The 22962-nt window shown below is 32.6% G+C and overlaps 1 protein-coding gene across 1 annotated transcript; it reads right to left on the bottom strand.

The window, feature by feature from the left end:
- Window positions 1-11332: 11332 nt before the first annotated feature.
- LOC111995955 (auxin transporter-like protein 5) lies at window positions 11333-17172 on the bottom strand. The gene is made up of 8 exons (XM_024027898.2): window positions 16774-17172; window positions 16494-16679; window positions 16293-16405; window positions 15977-16160; window positions 15305-15402; window positions 13966-14173; window positions 13081-13338; window positions 11333-11925 (listed from the first exon to the last, which is right to left on the bottom strand). Exons 1-8 carry the CDS (start codon window positions 16927-16929, stop codon window positions 11656-11658), a joined length of 1473 nt encoding a protein of 490 aa, XP_023883666.1. The 5' UTR covers window positions 16930-17172; the 3' UTR covers window positions 11333-11655.
- Window positions 17173-22962: the final 5790 nt, after the last annotated feature.

Genomic DNA, 22962 nt, shown 5'->3' with positions numbered 1-22962 from the left:
TTAAAACTCTACTTTTGTTAATTTACCTTACAACTAGTACACTTTTTTTAATGAAATATATTTCGTTAATAAAAATATACTTAAAATTACAACTAAATTTATCCCATCAAATCAAATCAATTTTTAGAAAAAATTGAATAATATATCCAAGTGTTTAACAAGTCAATCATTAAAAATAAAAAATAAAACTCATGGTATAACACATAACAAAATAAAGGCAAAGAACCATATTGAGTAGAATAAAGTATGCCAATATTAATATGTTTGTTTACATAGTAGGGTTTTAGGGTATGAAAAACTTACAATTATAACCCTTAGTAACACGGGGTGGGGTAGGGACGAGGAGGGGCGGGAGTGGGTCTAAAAAGTCTAAAGGGCGGGGTGGGTCTAAAAAGTCTAAACCCATCCCCGTCCCGCCCTGTGGTGAGGAGCTAAAATCTTGCTCCATCCTCGCCCCACCACCTTTGCAGGGCGGGGAAAACCCGCGTGGGGCGAAGCGGTGGGGGGCGGGTTAAGCGAAGCGGGGAAAAATTGCCATCCCTAACCTTTGCTATCATAAGTTGATTATTGGTTGACGACATGGGAAAATTGGAAATGCATATTGAAAGAGAAATAAAAAATGTCATTACAAAGATGTTTAGAGTTTTAAATTTCTTATCTTCTATTGTAGTTATTGAGTTAATAAAAAAAAAAAAAAAAGCTAAAATAGAATTAACTTCATTTTATTTTTGCTTAAGATTAACTATAGTTTAGAGAGGATTTTGGGTTTAATTTTGTACAATATTTTGAATGAATATTACTAGTTTGGCTTTGTGCATCAACCAACCTAACTCTCCAAACTTTACTCACATGAATTTGATATTCATTTTTCAAACTTTACCCACATGAATTTGATATTCATTTTCACGCGAGTCGTGTGGGTTTGGCTATTATAATAGCGGTGACAATTTGGGTTGGATAGCGAGTTGAGTTTTTTAAAATCACTAAGATAAGATCTGACTCTCCTGTATATATACTACTACTAGTCCTATCACATGCACTTTGTGCGTGCGATGATTTTTTTTTTTTTTTTGGTCTAGTGAAATAATTTTATTTATTATTTTAAAAAAAAATTTAAATAAGTTCATTTTGAAGACATGGATTAGTAGGAGAGTGTCTTATTTTGTTGATATTTTAAGTGGAGTTGGAAATATTGATTAGTAGGAGAGTGTCCTATTTTGTTGATATTTTAAGTGGAGTTGGAAATATATTTTTACCGGGTTGTCTTCAAGTTTTTTCTGTAAATTTTAGGGGTATTTTTGAACCACATAAAAGTTCAGTCTAAAGGGAGAGATCTTCTTATAAATAGTATAGATTAGTAATACAAAACATATTGTTTAGTTCTAATTGGCTTTAAATATATTGACGTATATATTCATTCATCATACTATGTTTTTCATTTCTATCATATTTAGGGTTATTTTATTTTATTTGTTTGTTTTTTTTTTTTAATTTTCTTATAGATACTATAGTGTAGGGGTATTGGGTCCAAGAGCTCATTATTTATGTATATATTAGGCATAAGGCCCAAGTCGAGAATTAGAGGTTGTTCAAAGAGGAGTAAACATTGTCAAGGGAGTCCGTGTTAGTAGATGAAAAAGTTAGTTTTGGTCATAATGGCCTAGGAGGGTGGGCCGAGGATGAATGTCTCTTTGGCTAACCAAAGCCGAGGTCCGAATAGGTGGTCTGCCATCCAGGGGAACGTTCCAAGGAGTTCTGTTGGTACGGATAAGTATTGCAGAAACATAGGTTAGGGGGGAGTCCTAAATTATCTAAGGAGAAAGCTGCTACCACCACATTAAATGCTCTATAGCTGACTCTTTGGCCACATTAATGTAGAGGTGATACCTGAACAGTGACTTTCAGTCTTACAACTACTACATAAAGACTTTAGAAAGGTGCTGATGAGACAAGTATCAACACCAACTATCTGGCCTGCATGTGGAGGGTAGAGATGAAAGGGGAAGATAATATAATAGAAGAAGGAAGCAATGAGAGAAGGAGATTAAAAAACTAAGAGAAAGAACACTGTAATATCAAGAATTGACTTTGTAATCAAACTTGAAAGAAATATATAAGAACAAATCTCTTCGGACTTTGCCGATGATGATTTTCTTCAGTATAAACTTATCTATCTTCATTCTCTTGTCATTTGAATCCACTTTAGTAGTTATTTGATTCAATAAAGCTCAGTTTTCCAACCCACTCTCTACAAATTCATTGTTTTGGGGCTTTTTAAGCCTAAGTCTATCCATCTTTTGGGTTGGAGACTCAAATCTGGTCTTTACATATAGAATTTCAACCTATGGGGTTTGCTTTGTAACAGTTATTTTTTATTATTAGACCAAGACTCCAATTTGTTTTTGTTATAGGAAGAGTTCAAATCTCAAATCTCTTATTTCATTTGACACTACAAGATATTATACTAATTGAGCTAACCGATCTCTTATTTGACGCTAAAAGAGATTATTGCACTAGTTGAGCTAATTAGAATTTTTTCTTTCTTTGTTAACATGTATGGCTTACACATTAATAAGAAAAATAAAATATCATTTCCCAATATAATTGTAACCATAAATTGTGAAATAGATATGGTAGTCCTAGGGTTGGAATTTTGTGTACTTTTTAATCTTATTGGTGTTACATTTTTCTTGAATGATTTATAAGATTTATCCATAAATGGTAAAACAATTTCATGAAGTTTTGTCCTTGATACAGTGCTGTTGAAGGGGTCATACTTGTAAAAAAATCATGATACAGCTCATTTCCAACTTTCCCCCCAAATATTCCTTCCTTTTATTCTGATCTTATCTGGTCGTCAGATTTCCCATTTCCAAATCTACTCCCTCAATAAATCTTTTTCCTAAAAAACGACCAATCCAACCTCAACCCAATACACACACGCACACACACGAACGCACTCGGCTTTAGTGTCTTCCAATAAAGGCCTGAGTTATGAGCCTAGAACCCAACACTTTGCAGCCCTTTTGAGGGCTGGGCTTCATTTTTGTTTCGGTCCTATAAACACATGTACAGGGACAGAAAGAAAATCTACCCGAAAAAGAACCAATTGTCTAGAGGGTTGATCTGTGATTTTGCATGAAGAATTGGTTAACTACAGGGCTGCTTAGTGATTATACTAACCATTGCTAGTCAGCATGCCATGTAGAATCTGAAATATTACAAGCACAAGAAACAAAAGATTGGGATACTTCTAAATACCTTTTTTAATTATAAATAAGTAGGACTTGAACCCTTCGGCTCTTCGTTTGAGACACCAAGAAGTGCCAATTGAGTTATAAGACTATTTTTATTTTTATTTTTATACAAGATAGATTTCTACTCTAACCTAATCTAAGTGTATATGTGTGCGGAGCTAGATTTGAACCCCGGTCTTTATCTCCACTCCTCACAAGTACTTATATTTGTGGAGTGACCACCGCACCAAGATTGTGCGGTGGTATTGAGTACTCTTAGTAAATGAGACGCCTATTGTTAATTTTTATTTTGTTAATTAATAAATGGATTTAATAAAATTTTAAAGTCTTATATTCATTTTTTGTAAAATAAGTGGATTTAATTTTGCTACTTTATCACTAATTTAAAAAGATACAAAACTAGTACTGTTAGTTAATAGAGTACTATTTATGTGGCAAATTTAATTAGCCCATTTTTTAAGTAAAAAAACCCATTTACAATGGATGGATGAGATTTTAATAAGCCTACAATTAAATTAAAAATTCTTAATTGTAGGGGTATTAGGCCTAGAGGTCCATTATACATTTTGTATAATGGATTTAAGGCCTAAGCCGAGGACTAAAAGCGTCGAAGAGGGGGGGTAAACACTGTCAAAAGGGACCATATTAACAAACGAAGAAGTCAACTTAGATCATAACGGCCTAACGGGTTGTGTTGAGAACAAGAGCTACCTCGACTGACCAAGGCCGAGGTCCGTAGAGATGGTCTACTATCCAAAGAAATGTCACAGAAATACTTCATTGATACGGATAAGCACTATAGAAGCTCAAGACATGGAAAAATCCTAAAATATCTAAGGAGAGAGCTGCTACCCCTGCATTAAATGCACTGCAGCTAACTCTCTGGTCGCATTAATGTGGAGATGATACCTGAACAGTGGATTTTAGCCTTACAGCTACTACGTGAAGACTTATGGAAGGTGCTGAGGGGACAAGTATCAAAATTAATCATCTGGCATACACGTGGAAGATAAGGATAAAAAAAAAAAAAGAGTATAAAAGGAGAGGGAGATAGTGAGAAAAAGGGGTCAGAAAAGTAAGGATGAAACACTGTAGCAATCTAAAACCAAACTTGTAACCCCATTTAAGATCATTGTATAAGAACCAGTCTCCTCGAATATTGCCGAGGACATTTATTACTCATTCTGCAATTGTCCATTTTCTTTTTTTTCACCATCAACCTACTTAATTTGTTGTTTGATTAACTAAAACCCAGTTTTCTAACCCATTTCTCTACAAATTTATTGTTTTGGACTTTTTGAGCTTAAGTCCATTCATATCTTTGGACTAGGAATTCAAATCAGGTCCTTACACTAATCTTTTTTTTTTTTTTTTCTTTTTTTGATAATTCAATGCTTGGGGATTTGTATCATTGATTTTTTTTTTTTTTTGAAATACCAAAATATGTCAATTAATTGAGATACAATCCTAATCTATATATAATCTAGTGTCATTTAAACTTTTTTTTTTCGAATTTTTATGGTCTTCTAACTAGTGACCAGGTACCAAAATTGGAGTGCACCAATTTAGGGATGATGAAGGATTGGATCACGATGATGCACCCCAACCAGAGTCCTTCCCTGTTGAAATTTGTCCTAAACGAAAACATTTAAGCTACATCCAAAATAAATAATTATGATAATGATAATGATTCACTACTGGGCTGCTCTATAAGGCCTTGTTTGGCTATGATTTTTTAGAGTGATTTTGATTTATTGACAAACCAGTGTTGGTTCAAATTCCTTGTTTGGTGCAGTTTGTCTTCATCCAATTTCCTTTGGTGACGTGTTTATGCACATTCAAATTCAGCTTGTAGTTGGGCTTATCTTTATCTTCAAAACATTGTAACAGGGACATGAACTTTCATCCCATAAACTTCACCAGGTTCAAATTTAAATCATCTTGTTCTAGATTATATCACCCACAAGTCCGGTTTATTTATTATATAACAAATCAACAAATCATTTTTCAGAGGACTTGTGCTCACATTAGACTGTTGTTGAAAGTTGAAATAAACGATAACAAAATTTTATCTGTTAAAAAGTCTTGTAATTCAATGACATTACTTCATCTCTATTATGAGGAGAACTAAGATTTTAATCGTTTTCTTCCATTGCTGTAGCTATAGAATTATAAGAACATAAAAGATTTTATTTGTTGTTTATTATCTAAAATTTAAAAAGATCTAGTACTAGGTACCACTTATATTTAATTCAAATAATGAAATGAACATGTGATGAATATGTGTAAGAGGGTAATTATATAACAAATTTTTAATATATTATTATTATTATTATTATGGAACAATTACGATTGGAGATGACTTGTGTTCACTGGAGACCATGGAATCAGAGCACTAAAGTTATCTAATGGTACAAAATAGTGTTTTAGGTAACCATTTAAGGCAAGTCAAGCCATATGATATATACGAACTGAAACATTGTCATTCATAATCAAACTCAAAGGTCACCTTAACCAAACTAATTTTTGAAAACTTGTTGCCCTTACTTCATGCTAAAATTTCTTAGCTCGAGCTCACCATCAAGTTCAAACTCAAGCTCATTTTCTGTTAAAAAATGGTTTATTATATCATGGACGCTTACACAAAACCGTTAAGGTGTGAATGAGAAATTGATTCTTTAAGTGCCTGCCAAAGTGGGTTGGGCTTATTTCAATGTTTTTGTTTGTGTGCACTGTACTAAATTCCAAACCAATATGTCTATTGGTTATTGCACATTTTCTGAAATAGTGCGAGTTTGTAACAATATGTCTATTTACAATTGCATCTATTTCGAAAGTGCTAGTGTGCCTATAAATAGGCATCCCTCATTTCATTTTAGAAAGTTAGTTTTTTCATTCTTTCATAAGAGTTTTTAAGGACATAGTGTCAAATACTAGCTTTGATTAGTTTTGTATCAACCATTCTGCATTTATTTGATCTGTAAGTTTTACTTTATTTCTCTTATACATTCACACACAGATTTGTGCATATATTGTTTGTTGATTTTATTCACAAAAGTAAATTATTTGTGTAATAATAACCAACATTATCAAGCTCTTGACATTGAGATCTAATACAAGTACATTGTCAAACTTATATCAAGCATATTATCAAGCTCATTTGGTTTAAACAAGTGCTTCCAATGCCCAATTAATTAAAGGCTGAGTAAGATATGCGTTAATTGTTCAAGCCCATATCAAACTTATTACAAAGCCCATAAACTAATCTAAGCTAGCTTGACTAGTTGTTGTTGTTGTTGTTTTTTTCTTTTTTAATTTTTTATTTATTTTTTATTTTATTTATCAAGCCTCACTGTTCATTAATATATATATATATATTTACTTGGGCTAGGCTCGTTTATTAAAGAATCTTAATATTAAGGCTCAAGTTTGACTTGTATATAAACAAACAAACATAAACAAACATTTTATCGAGTCAAACTCTAACTGTTTATGAACAATTTGATTCATTTGCAGCCCTAACTGCAATAACGTGTGTGTAGCAAGATTTTCAGTTTCTCAAATATTAGAAATGTGCTAACATTTTGCATTTTGGACCTACAAGCATGTCTCCCATGCTGGTATCATTATATTTTTTGTCTAGAGTATAAAGGCCAAGGATTCAAGGAACCACATACGAGACAGAAAATGGACTTTTAACTGAAAAGATAAGAGACTTTATTTGTATTTTTCCCCTTTTCTTTCTTGAGTTCGCATGCTCTTACAAAAGTTGTATAGGGGCTTCTCATAATTAATTTGGAGTTATGGACAAACTTGTGACTGTCTAGCTACAACAAGCCTTTGAAGTATGGCAGATTTATATTAGATTCCCTCACAACATTTTATCCAACTCTATAGCAGCCTTTTTACCCCACATTTTAGAAACACCCTCAAAACTCTACGTCACTACCTCTTCCTTTTCCATTGTTCTTTAATTATTAGGGGCATTGTCTGGTTGGCTTTTTTGTCATAAGCTCACCTCTCATAATCATAGAATGGGTCTCGTGAAAAACATATAGTATAGTGAAAAAAAGATGCTTTGAGCTATATTCTCTTCTGCACCCAAGACCTTTATTTCATGATATATCATTTTCATGATCTAAACGCCTGTGCCCTCAATCTGGGGACTAAAGCAGAGAGCATTTAGAAGAATGTTGTAGAGATTGTTGAAATGAGAATTGAATCCATGACCATTGGTCTCTTGGAATTTCTACAGGACAATAAGGCTCAGAAATCAAATGGAATAAACACTCAAAGCAACTGTAGGACAAGCTTCTACTAACATTTGACCATACCTCTGGACTCATAAGTGACTCTTTGATATTAACTATTAAGCAATATAATTAACAGAAATGTTAATAAATGTCCTAAAGGCATTGGTTTAAGAACTAATTTTAGAAACATTTTATGAAAAAAATGATAAAATAACTAACTTTTCTGATAGCTTTTTATATTTCATATGAAGTGGAGTTAAAATTTTCTAATATGGTTTATTAGCAATTGTTCTAAGGGTACTCGTTAACATGACTTTATAATTAGGGTTCGTTTGGTGGGAGGAGTGAAAAATTGGGAGGATAGAAAATAGAGAAAGGTAAAAAAAGTGGGAGGATAGAAAATATTTTAGTTTTTTCTCGTGGTGTTTGGTTTGGGTGGAAAAGTAGAAGGATAGAAAATATAGTTTGCATAAATTTACTTTTATATCCCTACTAGATTTTTTTTAAAAGTAACAAATTATAAAAAAAAAAAAAAAAAAGAAAAAGAAAAGAAAGAAGGCGTGAACTAAAAAAAAAATACACATGAAAAAACGAATAAACAAGACCAAAAAAAAAAAAAAACCGAATGAAGTATAGAAAAAAAAAAAAAAACCAATGAAGGAAATTAAATAATAAAAAAGAGTAGCAGTTGAAAAAAAAAAAAAAAAAAACCCAGTTTGCTATCAAAAGGAAAAAAGGAAAAAGAAAAAAAAAATGCAAAACCTAGTTAACCTTGAGCAACAACATAGCTGCACAGGAGTGCTATAGTCCATTTATATTCTCTCTAGTTTTCTCTTAAATTTGGGAGAAAATATTTTGGGGCTGGGGAGAAATCACTCAAGTCCCACTAGTGTGTTTTTTTTTTTTTTTTTCAACTAAACACTCATCAAAAATGTTTTCTCTCTCATTTTTTCTCATTTTTTTTTTCCATCTTCCTTAAAATCCACCCAACTAAACGCACAATTAAAATTTTTTTTCTTTGGACGAAATGACCCTATAATTAAAGTTGGTAGCAACTAAAATGCATAATGTTAAAATGGTTCGATTAATGTATATCCTTAATAATTTATTTTAAGATTTTTTTTTTCATGAAAAACTGAAATAACTATCAAAAAAATATTAAATAAATTTTTGAATCACGTTTTTAAATGTTGACGCATACATTTGTAAGATTTATATTTTATAGTTCACACTTCACATCACTCAGTCTATTCTTTTTTTTTTTTTTTTTAAAATTTAAGGATGATCACTCCGTCTAATCTTGTTGTACATTGTGAGCTAAAAGGACACGAAATAAAGACAAATTATTTTATTTCTATAGCACAACTCTTTAATATTAAGCAGTATATTTAAAGTTTGCAGAGACTTAAATGCAAATTTTTTTTTTTTTTATTTTTTTATTTTAAGAAGAACTTAAATGCAGACTGTTGAAGGTACTATTAATCATCACACAAGTTAAATTTTACATTATAATGAATGTGATTGTGTTATGTTAATGACAATAGCATTGACTGCAACCACAACAAACACAATTATGTTTTAGTCTCAAATTTTGTCATTAATTATAAATATTCAACATACTGACAACAACAATAACAAATACAACAACCTTAGAACCAAAATTATGATGTCAGTTGTGAATCTTCAACACACTAATTTGGGTTGGCTACATATATTCTTTTTCGTTAATTTATTCTAATTTTAAAGTAATAATTTTTTTTTAGAGAGTTTCAACCTATAATGTCCCTCTTAATGATAGCTATTTATTATTAGATGAAGATACTAATTAGTTTTTGGTATAGGCGGAGATTGAACCTCAAATTTCTTATACAACCTATTTTTTCTTTTTCATTCCCCCACATTTAAAAATAATAATTATTTTTTTAATTATCTTTCTGTTTACACTTAAATATTAACAAATAAAATTGTAAGCTTAATTTATGTTTTATAGTTCAACATCACTCGGTCTTTTATTGTTGTATCTTGTGAGTTATAATGACACATAATAGAGTCAAATTATTTTAATTCTATAGCAGAAAGCCTTCTTCCAATATATATTTACACTATTGTCATGTGATAATGAATTCTGAAATTTTCAGCTTCATTACCACATTTTGTAGGGTATCATTTAAAAGTTAGTAAATAAGTTTGTAAGACTATTGTTTTGTAGGTGGACGTCAGTCGATTTTTTATTGTTGTACCTCATGTGCTATAAATGTCATATTGAATAAAAAAAAATAGGATTTTTAGTGCGGACTTATTGATCATATGTCACGTGACGGCAATGGATAATACTATGTATACCACCAGGGCATTGTAGGCACAACACATTCTTTGAAGCAACACTGCTGGAACCGTTCAACTCCTATTAAGCATCATCTGAAGCGATATGAGAACTCTTATCATCAAGTCATACCACGTGTTAGTATTTTAAACATTACCCTTGGTGTAGTGCATCTAGTTATATGGATCATAAATACTTGTCTCCCATGTTGTTGGGACAAGAATACAATATGATCAGCACAAGTATAGTACTATTCCAACTACTTGGTTCTGTTCTGCATTCAACTACGTTACAAAGGTTAAAAACAATACAATATATGCAGACATCACATTAATATATAGTTTTGTGAAAAATCCAGACTACCATTAGCTGCTTTTTTCTTTTTTTTTTTCCGAGAAAAACCATTAGCTGCTTTTTTTCTCGAGAAAAACCATTAGGAAAGTGACTTTCAGTTCACGTTGTTGGATGTTGCACTCCGCAAGATAAGGCTTAATGCAAGTTCTGAATAGTCATTGGAGCCAAACTCAGGGTTTATGGGATTCAACACCCGTTGTTGGGAGTGTTCTGCGTGCCTTGATGATTAACATAACATTTCCACTCAATTGAAACCAGCCTCTTTACACATTAAAACATACCAACTAGTTATATTTAACTCTAAAACAAGTGTCCTAATTGTATGGAATTTGAATTTATTAAACCTTTTTTTATTTAATATTTTATTTTGAGAATATAGCTTTTTGGATGTGTGGGATTGTTAATGTGGGTGGAATTTAATAGGCAATTTAAAAAGTTCAATTAGGCAATATGGTTATTTTTGAAAGTATGAAAAAGTTGACACTGAAGATTTTTAAGTGATACTTGGTACTATTAATTTTACTGTATAATATTTATAAATTAATGTGTCAACAATTATAAAAAAGTAATTTAGACATTTATTTACTATGTTATTGAAATAACATCAATTACATTCATTGTTATACTCACTTTTTAACCTTTTATCTAGATTATATCTTGAGACTATATGTCTTTTATAGCATTTGGTTTTCACACAAGGGCATACAATTATGATAGAAATTTTACACATGGATGCATAAGATAATCTTTGCAATATAAAACCAAGTCATTTTGCTAATTGCCGTGTGGCCTCATGGTTTAGTGGTATGTTTGATTCTTCCATTTCAAAATATATTTGTCGTAACAATTATAACAAGTCATTTATATAGAAAACCAATGAGTGAATGTCATGTAATTCAATTTTATGTTTCTTTATTAGGGTTGATCTCAGCAACCTCTCATATGGTATTCACTCATTGGTACAAGTGTTGTAAGTGATATGTTTTTACCTCAATTGGGAGCAAGCTTAGTTCGAAACCTTAACTCATTACTTTTGTTAGGGAGGGACACCTTTGGCTATCTCTAAAGAAAGAGTAACACTATTTTTTATGTTAGAAAGAGAGAGAAGCTAATATATGGAAGCTTTTATGAGTAGAAGTACAAAATTCCGAATATTTTATATTTCATAGAACACTTTTTTTTTTTTAAACTTTTCAAATGCATAACAAAAGACCCTAAACTAATTAAAAAAAAGAGACACAGAAAGACGCTTTTATGGATGGAAATGGCTATTAGCCAAATGCATATATTGCTGCCTTGCTGGGTCTAATTCAAACTCCACATTTATCTCCTCTGCCCTATATTGTCTCTAACAAACCAAACATGCAATGATATAACATGATCATAGCGTTTAGGTAGCTAGTGATTCTAATCATATGTGAAGCCTTTAGAGGGAAACTCAGCAGAAGTTGTTCTGGACAACAAATCTTCAAGGATGGTGAAGGTGAGTGTGGTTGAGAGGAGTAGGTGCTGTGGCATTGAGAAGATGAGGTGCTGAACTTGGTGGTAGAGTTGGAGGAGGGCATTGGAAACACTTTGTGAAGAGCCCAAATGTGTCAATCTGGTGCACGAAATTTGTCACACTTGCCCACCCTCCAAATCCAAACCCTACAACAAAGACCCACACCACCACAAACACATTGATAGTGTATGTTCCAATCCACCTCCCTACGAACTTGGGTGGCTGCTCCACTGCATTCTGCATTCACAACCATTCATTACAAAATGTTACACTACGCTCAAATTAACGTATCAGAACATTACTTTCACATAAATATATTACGAATAAATGAGCAACGTCGGGACAACTTTTTAACAATCTTTTTGATAGTTTTCTACGGTGCACGTTGTGATTAGAACATCACTTTTACGTGAGCACATATTTACACCACTTTTGTTATGCATTAATCATAATAGTAGGTAAACAATTATGAATATTAAAATTGTGATAAACCTCTTTACTGTACTATACCAGTGATGATAAATAGACTTGACAGTTGCTAGCATTTCTGGGCTCAAAGGGACCCCACAGTTCAGTTTGTTTGCAATGCAGTAATGATACTGTGTGTGTGAGAGTGTGTATGGTAAAGAGATAATGCATGAAATAGAAGCAACAGACAAGAATTACAGAGGTCGAGATTTTTTTGGGGGTACTCCTCTGATATACTTGGAGCATCATCAGGTTCAAACAGATATTCTGGACCACCATTGCAGCACGAATCTCGTGGCTTCTAAGGGCCAATATGGAATTTATTAGTCACAACCTTTTGTGGATTTTAGTAAACCAAAGTTGATGATAATTAAATCCCAAATACCAAAAAGGTTCGTAATATGAAACATGAACAACATTAAAAGCCCAAAAATATTATCGATTTAGGAGAATGCCCCGCCGACTGGTCTCCTAGACTGTGACCATACGCTACCAATCTGTGTTTCTTTACTTTTTTACATTAAGGACTCTTAAATACTAATAATAATGATCATAATAAATTATAACTTTAGTATGAGTTATTGCAAATTTAATTCCTGCAATGCCACTTTTTTCTTCTATTGGCTAGAATTTTCGTGCACTAGCATTATATGTTTTAATTAATTCCATAGGGTAAGTTCAATACACTACATTATTAGTTTATGAAGTTTTGGAGGGGTGTCTTAGCGATAGAGAATGGAGTTTCTTTGTCAGACTATTTCACTCTCTATTCATGAGACACTTGAAAACTCCATAAATCGATAGAATAGTGGATTGGAAAGTATATTATTTTGCCACAAGTCTTGTAACTTAACTGGTCGAAAACATAAATTCGTGACAAAATATTATAATGTATACGAGGGAAGATTGTAAAATGTGTGGTACCTCACGAGCTGAGGCTGATTTGAAGGTGAAGATGTGGGCGAGAGCAGGGATGATGTAGACTGTGAAGCTAACAAGAAGAGATCCAACGGTGGAGTTGATGGGCCCAAAGAAAGGGAAGATGATGGCCAAGAACCATATGGGGATGACCACAGGCAATCTTGCTGCTGCACGCTTGCATAGGCTCTTGCACTCATGCATCCCTATGGCTTTTTCCCACACAAAGTATAAGGGTGTGCAAGCAAACCCAAATGTTATAAACTGCACACATTAACACCAAAGCATAATAATCAGCATTATAAATTTCTAGCTAAAATTTCATAATATGATTCGTAAAGAAGTTTATAAACAATTCTTTTACAACCAAAACTTTTAGAGAGGTGTTACGTCTACAATATTTTCACAACAAATTATAAGTTTTTAGTTGTTATTAGTTTTAATAACATTTTTGTCCTAATTTTGATGAAGTCGACTGTAAGTTGTTACTTACCACTTTCACATGGATTTACCCTTTTTTCTTCAACATTAACAATCGACCATATTAAAATTGTGGCAAAAATTGTGACATACAAATTTTGTCTACTACTTTTATAAATTTTTAATGTTCAAATTGACTTTTTTTACTATTTAATATAGTATTAAAGACACTTAAATGCACACATTCATCCAAAAAGAAAAAGAGAAAAGACACTTAAATGCACACATGCACTTGTCAAGTCACTTTTTATTATTATTCAATTTAGGAATAATAAAGTTAAGAGTGTGGGAAATTTGTTTTTATTCAATTTAGGATACAAATTATTAATTAAGTAAGCCTGCCTTCAAACATGTGGGATTATTATGTGTGTGTGTGTGTGTGAATATGTATGAGAGGGATGGTGAACATGCCTGGTGGATGAGCATTAGAATGACAGCCATGTCTCTGAAGGGTGATTTTGGGAGCAGAGAAAAAGCATTGGAGTGGTTTAGAAGCAAGTCTCCAAATGCCCAATACACAGCTGTGGCAGATGGAAGTGTCAGTGTCAGCACATACAGGGTAGCAAATAAGTATATGGCCTTGAACTTCTGAGGCTTCCACATTGCGTGCATGATCTCCCTGAACACACAAGAACAAGAATTTATTACATTCAGCTAATTTTTCGCACTAGTTTAACTCACTTTTCAGTATCCACAGCAAGAAAATCAAAATATAATATTTTCTTATACACATAAATGTTATTTTCACACATCTTTTTTTTTTGGTACTTTAAAAATGCGAACAAGATAGGACGACCTTTACGAGCTCAGGACAGCCATGAAGGAGATGAACACCAATACGCTCACTAATGGGGACACTCAAACCCAAGACCGGAGTTTTGTTAGCCCTAAGTCCCTTACCACTTGGCCACCATCTACTACCATGTTTATTAAACCTTGAGCTATATGGGACTTCAACAAAATCCCAATAAAATTGTTGAAGGGAACAAAATTCTAACTATATAAGGTAAAGGTTCTCTTGGGCTGAGATTAGCTTATAGATAATTGTCATCTACTTCAAGGGCTTTATGAAATTTTGTCACAAAGTCCATAATGTAATATTAGATAGACCTTACAGAATTTATTTATTTTTTAAAACAAAAAATTGTTGCGTACAAATAAAGAAGAAAATACCGGGAAATGTTTTGTTTTTATTTTCATAATTTGGTGCCGATCTAGGATTCACTGACCAAGCTGGACCCCCTATTTGGCTTCTTTCTCATGATAAAAGCAAAAGCAAATAGAAAGAAAGTCTATCGGCTTTGTACATGAAAAAGGAACAGCAGTTTTCCAAGAAGAAAACAACTTTTTGCCTCCCACGCCTAAGAAGGGCAATTTAGGAATAAAAAAAAATGTTTGTGCATATTACACTACAACAGTTGAGATATCAGGGTAATAACAAGTTCTCAGATAAAGAAAGGTAATTAGATCATACGGTCAGATTTTGTCCCCCAGAAAAAATGAAGGATTAGTCATGATCGATCACTATCAACATGACCTTACATTAGGCCTTATTTGTTTTCTATTTCAATTAATTGTTTAATTTATTTGCTAATCTATGACTAAGTTAAAAAAAAAAAAAAATCATTGCAAATGAGGAGCTAGATACATTAGCAAGAACTTAAACCAAAAAAAAAAAGAAAAAGATACATGAGCAAGAATTGTGAAATATCGAAAAAGACACCAATTGTTTATTCATGCTTTGTCTTACACTGTAACAGCATGTCCCCCAAATGTGTAGAGAATGTTTGTGGCCCCTGTGAAGTATAGTACCAACTTGGTTGGACCAGAATGCTTAACACCCTCAACCTATAATTGAAAATAAAAGAAAAAAAAAAAACAAACATCAACTAGAGTATAAAAAATACTAATTAAAAGCCTACTAAGTTACTAACAATCTTATGGCTCCAAAATTTTCATGCTTTTGACTCTATTCAACACCAACATGAGTTGGACATGTGCATTTCTTATGTTACACTTGCCAATGCCATCACATTAGTTTTGTATTAGGTTTAGAGTAACGCTAGAGACGTAAATTAAAGTCATTCTTTAAGTATTATATTTTATGCTCTATCAATTGCAGTTTGTTATATATTCATATTTTTTTTATCCCTCATAAAGTATTTGAAGTTAAAAATGAAAAATATGTACGTAAGTTAGTGAGCATAAAGTGAAACATGTAAACTGTAGCTAGATTTTTATTCACATTTTTCATAACTGTTTGCATGTGTGATTTGAACATCACTTTCACTTACGCATTAATCACAGTAAACCATGTCGATCAGTGTAAAAAATTGATACCTTGTTGTTCTTATTGTTAGTTTTATCATACTCATACCACTATAATTTGGCAACTTGTAATTAGCAAATGAATTTTAGTTACCTGACCATGGAGGTATGAGGCAATGGTGAGGTACCAAGCAGTGTAGGTGGTCATTACGAGGCCTAAAAAGGACCAGATTCTATAGTTGTGAAACGAAGGAATAAAGACAGTGGTGGCACAACAAGCTCCGAAGATGTAAGTCCAAGTTCTCTTGTCCAGATTATCATTTATGTAATATATGTTGCTGCAACATTAATAAGACAATGCCGGTTACAGAAACTGATCAGATTTGTAATTCTTTTATTTATTAAGCAAAAAACAAACTGATAAAAAATGAGGATAGAGTTAAAGTTAGGGTCAGAATGAGTAGGTGTACCTTGCACAAGCTATGAGTTGAATGACAGATCCAAACAGAAGGAAAGTGCAGTTAAATGCTAAGCCCACGTTCCTCCAGTGTTTTCCAAGGAGTCCATCAAGTACCTCAAACCACTACACATGGAATCCCATGTGAGAATTTTGGGTAACATGTTGAAAAAAACACAAACAAAGAAGCTAGCCAGGGAAAAAGATTCACAACCTGGATGACATGGTTTCTGAAATCAACTTTTTCTCTTTCTTTTCTGGTTCTGTATTCTACATAGAGCACGCTAATTAGATATGCTGTCCAGCTACCCAGCAACCCGTAAAAGAGCTGAAAAAGTACGCCAGATAGCATTCCCAGCTGAGAAAATGAGTATGGCAAAGTAAGCAGAACTTGAGCCACCTGAAACAAACACAAAAAACAAACATTAGGAAATTAAAACAAGAACAAGAATTCACTATGTATATAGTGTTACGTCATTTAAAATTTTAAATACCTGGTTTGAAGCGCAACTAAACCAGGCATCATAAGCGGAACCACCATGCCAAAAGAAGTTAGAAAGCTTGTTTTTCACACTCTTGGGCTTCCCTTCAGTCTCCATTTCGACATAATTCCCTACTATCACAGTCTCCACTGCCTTATCCGATGCCATTACAACTTTCACTCTCTTTCACTCACACTCTTTTACAATACTGCTTTTTCTTTCTTCTTTGTCTCTAGCAAGTGAATGTATATAAAGTGGGAGATTCAATGCAATGAGGAACTGAGTTTGAGTTTGAGATTCGAAATGAGGGTGAAGAGAGAGCCTTGTAGTGGTATATATATATATACACACAAACATACAAGACACGACGGGTTCTTGAAGAGTGAGAAAGGCTGTGTTTGAAAGGTATTTTAGAGAGCAATTTTTGGGAAGCGAGTGAGAAGCACTTTTTGGGGGAGCTTTGACGAAATCTAATGATTCTTGAGCCCTTTTTTGTAATTAAAGTTTTTTGTTGTTTAGCTCATAATATTAAAAAAAATTAGTGTAATTAATTATAAGTTTTGTTTAGAGTAATAATATAGCAAGCGTGAGTGGCTTGTCCGCACGAGCGGGTTTCCCGTTTCCCGAGCTGATTATTACATTTTACCACATTCCTTCCTTCTTCCACCTTCCTATGCAGCTGCCTATTCCTGCTGTTTTGCCGGTATTGCCTGCCTTGCAGTTTGCCAATTTGTGCGCATAGTATCAATTATCAAGGCCAAATGGGAGTATTAAATTGTGAGCTTTAAGAGTAGAAGACTATATTGCCACTACAATTTTCAACTACTACTACATCTAAATTGTCAAAATTAATGGTGCCATTAGATTGTCTAATCAGAGATTCAAAAAAATAAAAAGAAAAAAAAAGAAAAGAAAGGAAAAGGAGATTGTCAAATCAACCAGGTTCACGTCGGTATGAGTTAACTTGAGCAAAAAAAAGAGGGGAAAGTTTGGTTTGCATTCAACGCTCCATATAACGATAGGTATGCTAAAATATTCATGTGTTAGTCACGTATCCTGTTTAGTGCTCTCTTATTCCCCCTCCAACAAAAAATTAAGATAAGAGATATCCAGTTTATTTAGAGCATAACTTGCCTCCTCTTTAGTGTGTATAAAAAAAGTGCAAAACATAATTGAATTACTAAATTTTAATGTAGAAATCATTCCAAACAGATTCAAAAGAAAATTATAGAATAGTACAAATGGTATATGATAGTCTTTACAATATATTATGATATTATCATAAATGTATAGTTCATAGAATATATTATGATATTATACTATATATATGTAGATAGATATATAGAATACCCCTAGTCGTCAATGGTTTTAGGTTCATTATACTAAGTTTATCATGCGTGTACAAACACATTGTAAATTGATTTTTTTTTTTTTTGGTTTTTGAAGCAATACAATTCAATATACATTAAAGTTGTTCAAGAGTTTTATACTATGAACATAAGCAGTCAAGTCACACCACATTAATTATCTTACTTCATCCATAGCTTTCTTTCTCCACCTCATTTTATTTTTCATCTTTTTATTCTTACAATTTCTTTACCACACTCTAAATTTGTAAGTCTAATTTCTACTTCTAGTCACTTATTAGTTGTATTAGTATTGTTACATTTACAAAAAGATGGTACAAATAAGAATCTCCCATATGCAAGACTGGGCATAATATTGGAGGGTGAAGGAAGTTTTTGCAAGGGTTACTATGGTAAAAAGCGGGAGTTTATTAACAAAATAATTTTGTAGGGAAACAAGGTGGTTAGTGGGGGACTAAGGATAAAAAAGAAATGAACAATGGAAGAAGTGAAGGGAAATTATAACAAAGTAGACCACATGATTGCAGCCAAACGGGCGTGGTCGCTTTACAAGAAGAAGAAAAAGCTGCTTTTATCACATGGGCCTAAGCTTGGTGGACTCGAGAATCCGCCCCCCTAAATCCAAACCCCGTTTTCTAAGTTCTTATTTACCTTGCAACTTGTTCTTACTTCTTAGATAATTTAATTTATTCACATGGAGTTAACACATACACGTATTAAAGAACAAACATATGGACAGTATTAGAAGTTATTTTTACAGACTTGTTAATTAGCTCATGTGGCTAGTGGCCTTTGAAATCGGCATCTCCTTTATTTGTGTTTTATATATGGGAATATTTCCCTCGGATATTTGCATTTGTTGGAATTTTTCAAATATATATATATATATATATATCGTTGAAGATAATTAGATAGTAAGGGAAAAATAAATGAGGTTTGAATCACATGCATAAACTATATATATATATATATATAATTTTTGGCATGTAAAAGTAATTTGACTACTTTTTTGGAAGAGCTTATTTTCATTCCTTTATTAGGTTTGAAAAATAAACTCGACAAAAATATAATTGTATCTAAAAGAATAAGTAATAATTTAAAATTTGGTATCACCAAATCTCTTTTTTTCCTATCTATAATATAAAGTTTTTTTTTTTTTTTTTGAATTGTGTAGGAACAACTTTGTTATTCAAATATGGGTTTATTCTTTGCTTTTATAAAGGAATTCTTCTACGGTCACAACAAAATTTCTCTATAAAGTTGTACTACGGTTGTGAAAAATGAATAAAAATTCCCATGGAAGGACAAGAAAATATTGTCACGGAAAAAAAAATCAATTCATACTATGGATAATCAGTGTGGACAGAACTAGAGGCATGGAGAAACAAACTTAAATAGTTATTTTAAAAACTATACATAAAATTAACATGATCTAGGGGATAATGCTCAGGAATAATATATTTTTGGTGATAATAAGTACATAAAAGAGAATAAATGAAATGAATACAAAATTCCAAAGATGAGTGCTATCATTGTTAAGGGGCCATGGATTAGTCACCTCTCTGTCATCCCCTATATTGTTGTCTTCTTTGCCTAGGTCTTCTCTTTTGAATTTGAACAAAGTCACCTAGAGATTATTGATTAGCTTTCACCTCATGATGATAAACCATAATAAGTTTGTCTTTTTATAAATTAAGAAAAAACCCTCTACCGATAACTAATAATATTAGATGAGAAAAGCATGAGTTCAGGGTCTAAAAAAGAGCTTTGTTTTGGTTCAGTAGAACATCTTCATGGGACTTGTTGGACACCCACATCTACTACTCGTTTTGTCATGCTTTCTAGTCACCGGGACCAGAAACATTCCCTGTGCCTTGTGTCTCCTTGACCACATGTATTGCAAGGCTTAGCACCATGCGGTTGAGCTTGTTTAATTCCATAAAATGATCTTGTTCACCCTTGACTGACTTGTGTGAGTCCTTTGATGGTTATTATTCAATGAATGAGAATATTATAATTCTAGTTGTTACCGTTGGATCTTCTAAGTGTTCTTCAGAGTCAGATCAACTTGTAGCTATGCAGGGTATCTGATAATTAGCTCAGTCTGCAAGTTGTTAAGGATTGGAAGCAACTTCCAAGCAAAATGATGTCTAAGTAACTGAATTTTTGCACCAGTAGTATTGATGACAGATTTTCACATTATTCCTACATCACATTCTAGCACAAAAAGTTCAATCAGCTTAATGTTGTAACTTGTAAGATATGTCCAATATTGATTATACGTGCCTTTATACTTGTCCCCCTATATAAGCTTTCCATCGATGATAGTCCATCTAAGCAATTTAGTGAAAAATAAAAAAGAAATGGAGAGGAAACCAACAAACAAAATTTAATGTAGTTTGACAATATACTGACATCCACATAAATGCCACAATTTTTTCACTATCAGAAACAAATAGGGTTTAAATTTTAAACATATAAAAACTCCCTCACGAAGAAGAAACCAACCTAACCTGTTACATTCAAATTTCTAATATATCCTTATTGAATCATGAGAATTCTACTCTGTTTTGCCATGAGACTTCAAGAATAAAGATTAATATTACCTTATTATTCAGAATGAGCCACCATTCCTAACACTTATTTTTTTAAAAATGTTATTCAAAAATATCCCTTATGATGGTTTTATAGAGAAATTATGCAAATTAAGTACGTGCAAAGACAGAAAAATCTTGCTAGTGAAGTTATGTTAATTAACATCAAGTATTTGGTTGATTCAATTTTGTCAATTTGAAGAATTTTTGATACCTTCTCATGAAAGCTTGTAAACAAAATAAAATATTGCAACCGTATTCTTTATGTAAAATTAAGTTCCTATCATGAGCTATTACTTGGTTCTCTAATACGTCAGCATTACAAAAGAGAATGTGGATTTGATTAAAGTTTAAACCAGCACATCTAGACCAAGCATGTTAGGTGCTACAAATATTGTCTTTGAACTATATTTTGTAGTTCTTAATGTGGGGAACCGTGATACTGAAAGGTATATGATTGGATTTGGGTGATAATTTTGATTAAGAAAAAGACTAGCTAGATCTTCTAAAATATGAGTAGCCATACTTATTATGAACACAAAGGGAAGCAGCAACTAACAAAGCGTGGTAAAGGTTATGGCACGCTAGCCCTATTGCCTATAGAAGAGGGGACTGTGATAGATCACGCTAAGTCTTCCTATGATGAACAATAATTTGCTCAAAGACTTATTATTTCAGTTGCAGTTGGGAATTGCAAGAACTATGTTGATGTTAACAGCTTGATATCTTTTAATTAGAGCATAAGATCATCATACTACTCATCAAATCTACACTCTCAATGATTTGAACACCTGTATGAACAAGACATCTAATTTAATACCCCATTATCTTGTTCTCATGCAGCTATATTTAGCTAAATTTTTTGGTTAAATTTGTTCCTTGGTATAAGATTATCTTTGGCAATGATTAAAGTTTCCATGCTGGGTCAAACTTTTGCCATTCTTTCTTGTCCTATAATGCAGGGCAATTTTTGTGTGATCTTTATGGTGTTGATCAGGAAACACCATTCACTTTTGGTACTTAAGTGGCCTTGGATTGAAAACTTGCATTGACTTGGATTGCTGCAAATACATAATTGTGGGTCCTTAGTTTTTGCTCTATGAATCAATTTCAATGGTGGTCAACTCCATTAGCTGAGACTATTAACTGTTCATTTTTCTTGATGCATTATCATTGTGTTGGAGCCATTTATCCATGGACACCATCATTCTGGTTTGCCTTTATGGCCTCCATGCCGAGAGCATATTTCTGGACCAAAGAATCCTATTTTTCAAAGGGAATATGTCCCTACTTTAGTGTCCTTTGATCACACCACTAAAGCTGCATTTTGACATTGCAAAACACCAAAAAGAACAGGCTTTACTAAGACATTTGTTCAAAAATTTACCCAAACATCTTTATCTGTGGCTCTGTTTGATGTTACATTGTTACTACAGAGGATCATGAATAGCAATGGTTTGAAACACTTTTTTAATAAATACAAATTTTCTAAACTTTATTTCTTTTAGGTATAGAATTTTCAAAAATTATGTTTTCAAAAAGTTGAAAAATAAATTGGGCCAGACAGTCACTTTTTCTGACCGACCTCTTGTAATGACTCCAAAACTTTTACACTTAACTGGCCCATTTATAAATTGGATAAAATGGTACATAAAGTGATAAAACAAAATAAAATGACCCACTAATTTTGCAAGAAAACAATTGCAATATATGCAAGTTCTTAAAAGCCTAAAGTAAAAACAAGTTGTTGACACAATTATACATTTAATATAATTTGCTTGCAAACTTTTTTTTTTTTGGTTTATTTTGACATATGAAAAGGTTTATTTGGGAACCATAATAATGAAAATTCAAAATTGTCCATTAGAATAGAAGCAATAACAAACAAGATCATTACCTAAATGTAATGAGTGATCAACACAAATCAAATGGAAAAAGTATGGCTCTTTTATGGGCTAGCTCAAGGCCCACATAGCCCATTCAAAGCCCATGTTTAATGTTTACCTTTATGCCAAGTCACCAATCACTGACCTGGTAGACAACAAAAGTCAAGAAAAACCCAATCCAATATTTTGACTAAGACAAAAACTGCTCTAAAGTGATGGACGGCTAGGATCATCCAAGAAAACACTTATCCCCTTAGGCTTGATCTCAGATACCCACGTGGCGAAAAATGATTGGACCACGCAATTTAAAACGATAGTCCCGCGTAACACAGTGTTTCGTTTTTCCTCTTTCTC

This window comes from Quercus suber, unplaced genomic scaffold (assembly GCF_002906115.3).
Source record: "Quercus suber isolate HL8 unplaced genomic scaffold, Cork oak 2.0 scaffold_867, whole genome shotgun sequence".
In the NCBI taxonomy this organism is placed as follows: Eukaryota; Viridiplantae; Streptophyta; class Magnoliopsida; order Fagales; family Fagaceae; genus Quercus; species Quercus suber.
The sequence above is the reverse complement of the archived record's forward strand: the minus strand, read 5'-3'. Positions and strand labels throughout refer to the sequence as shown.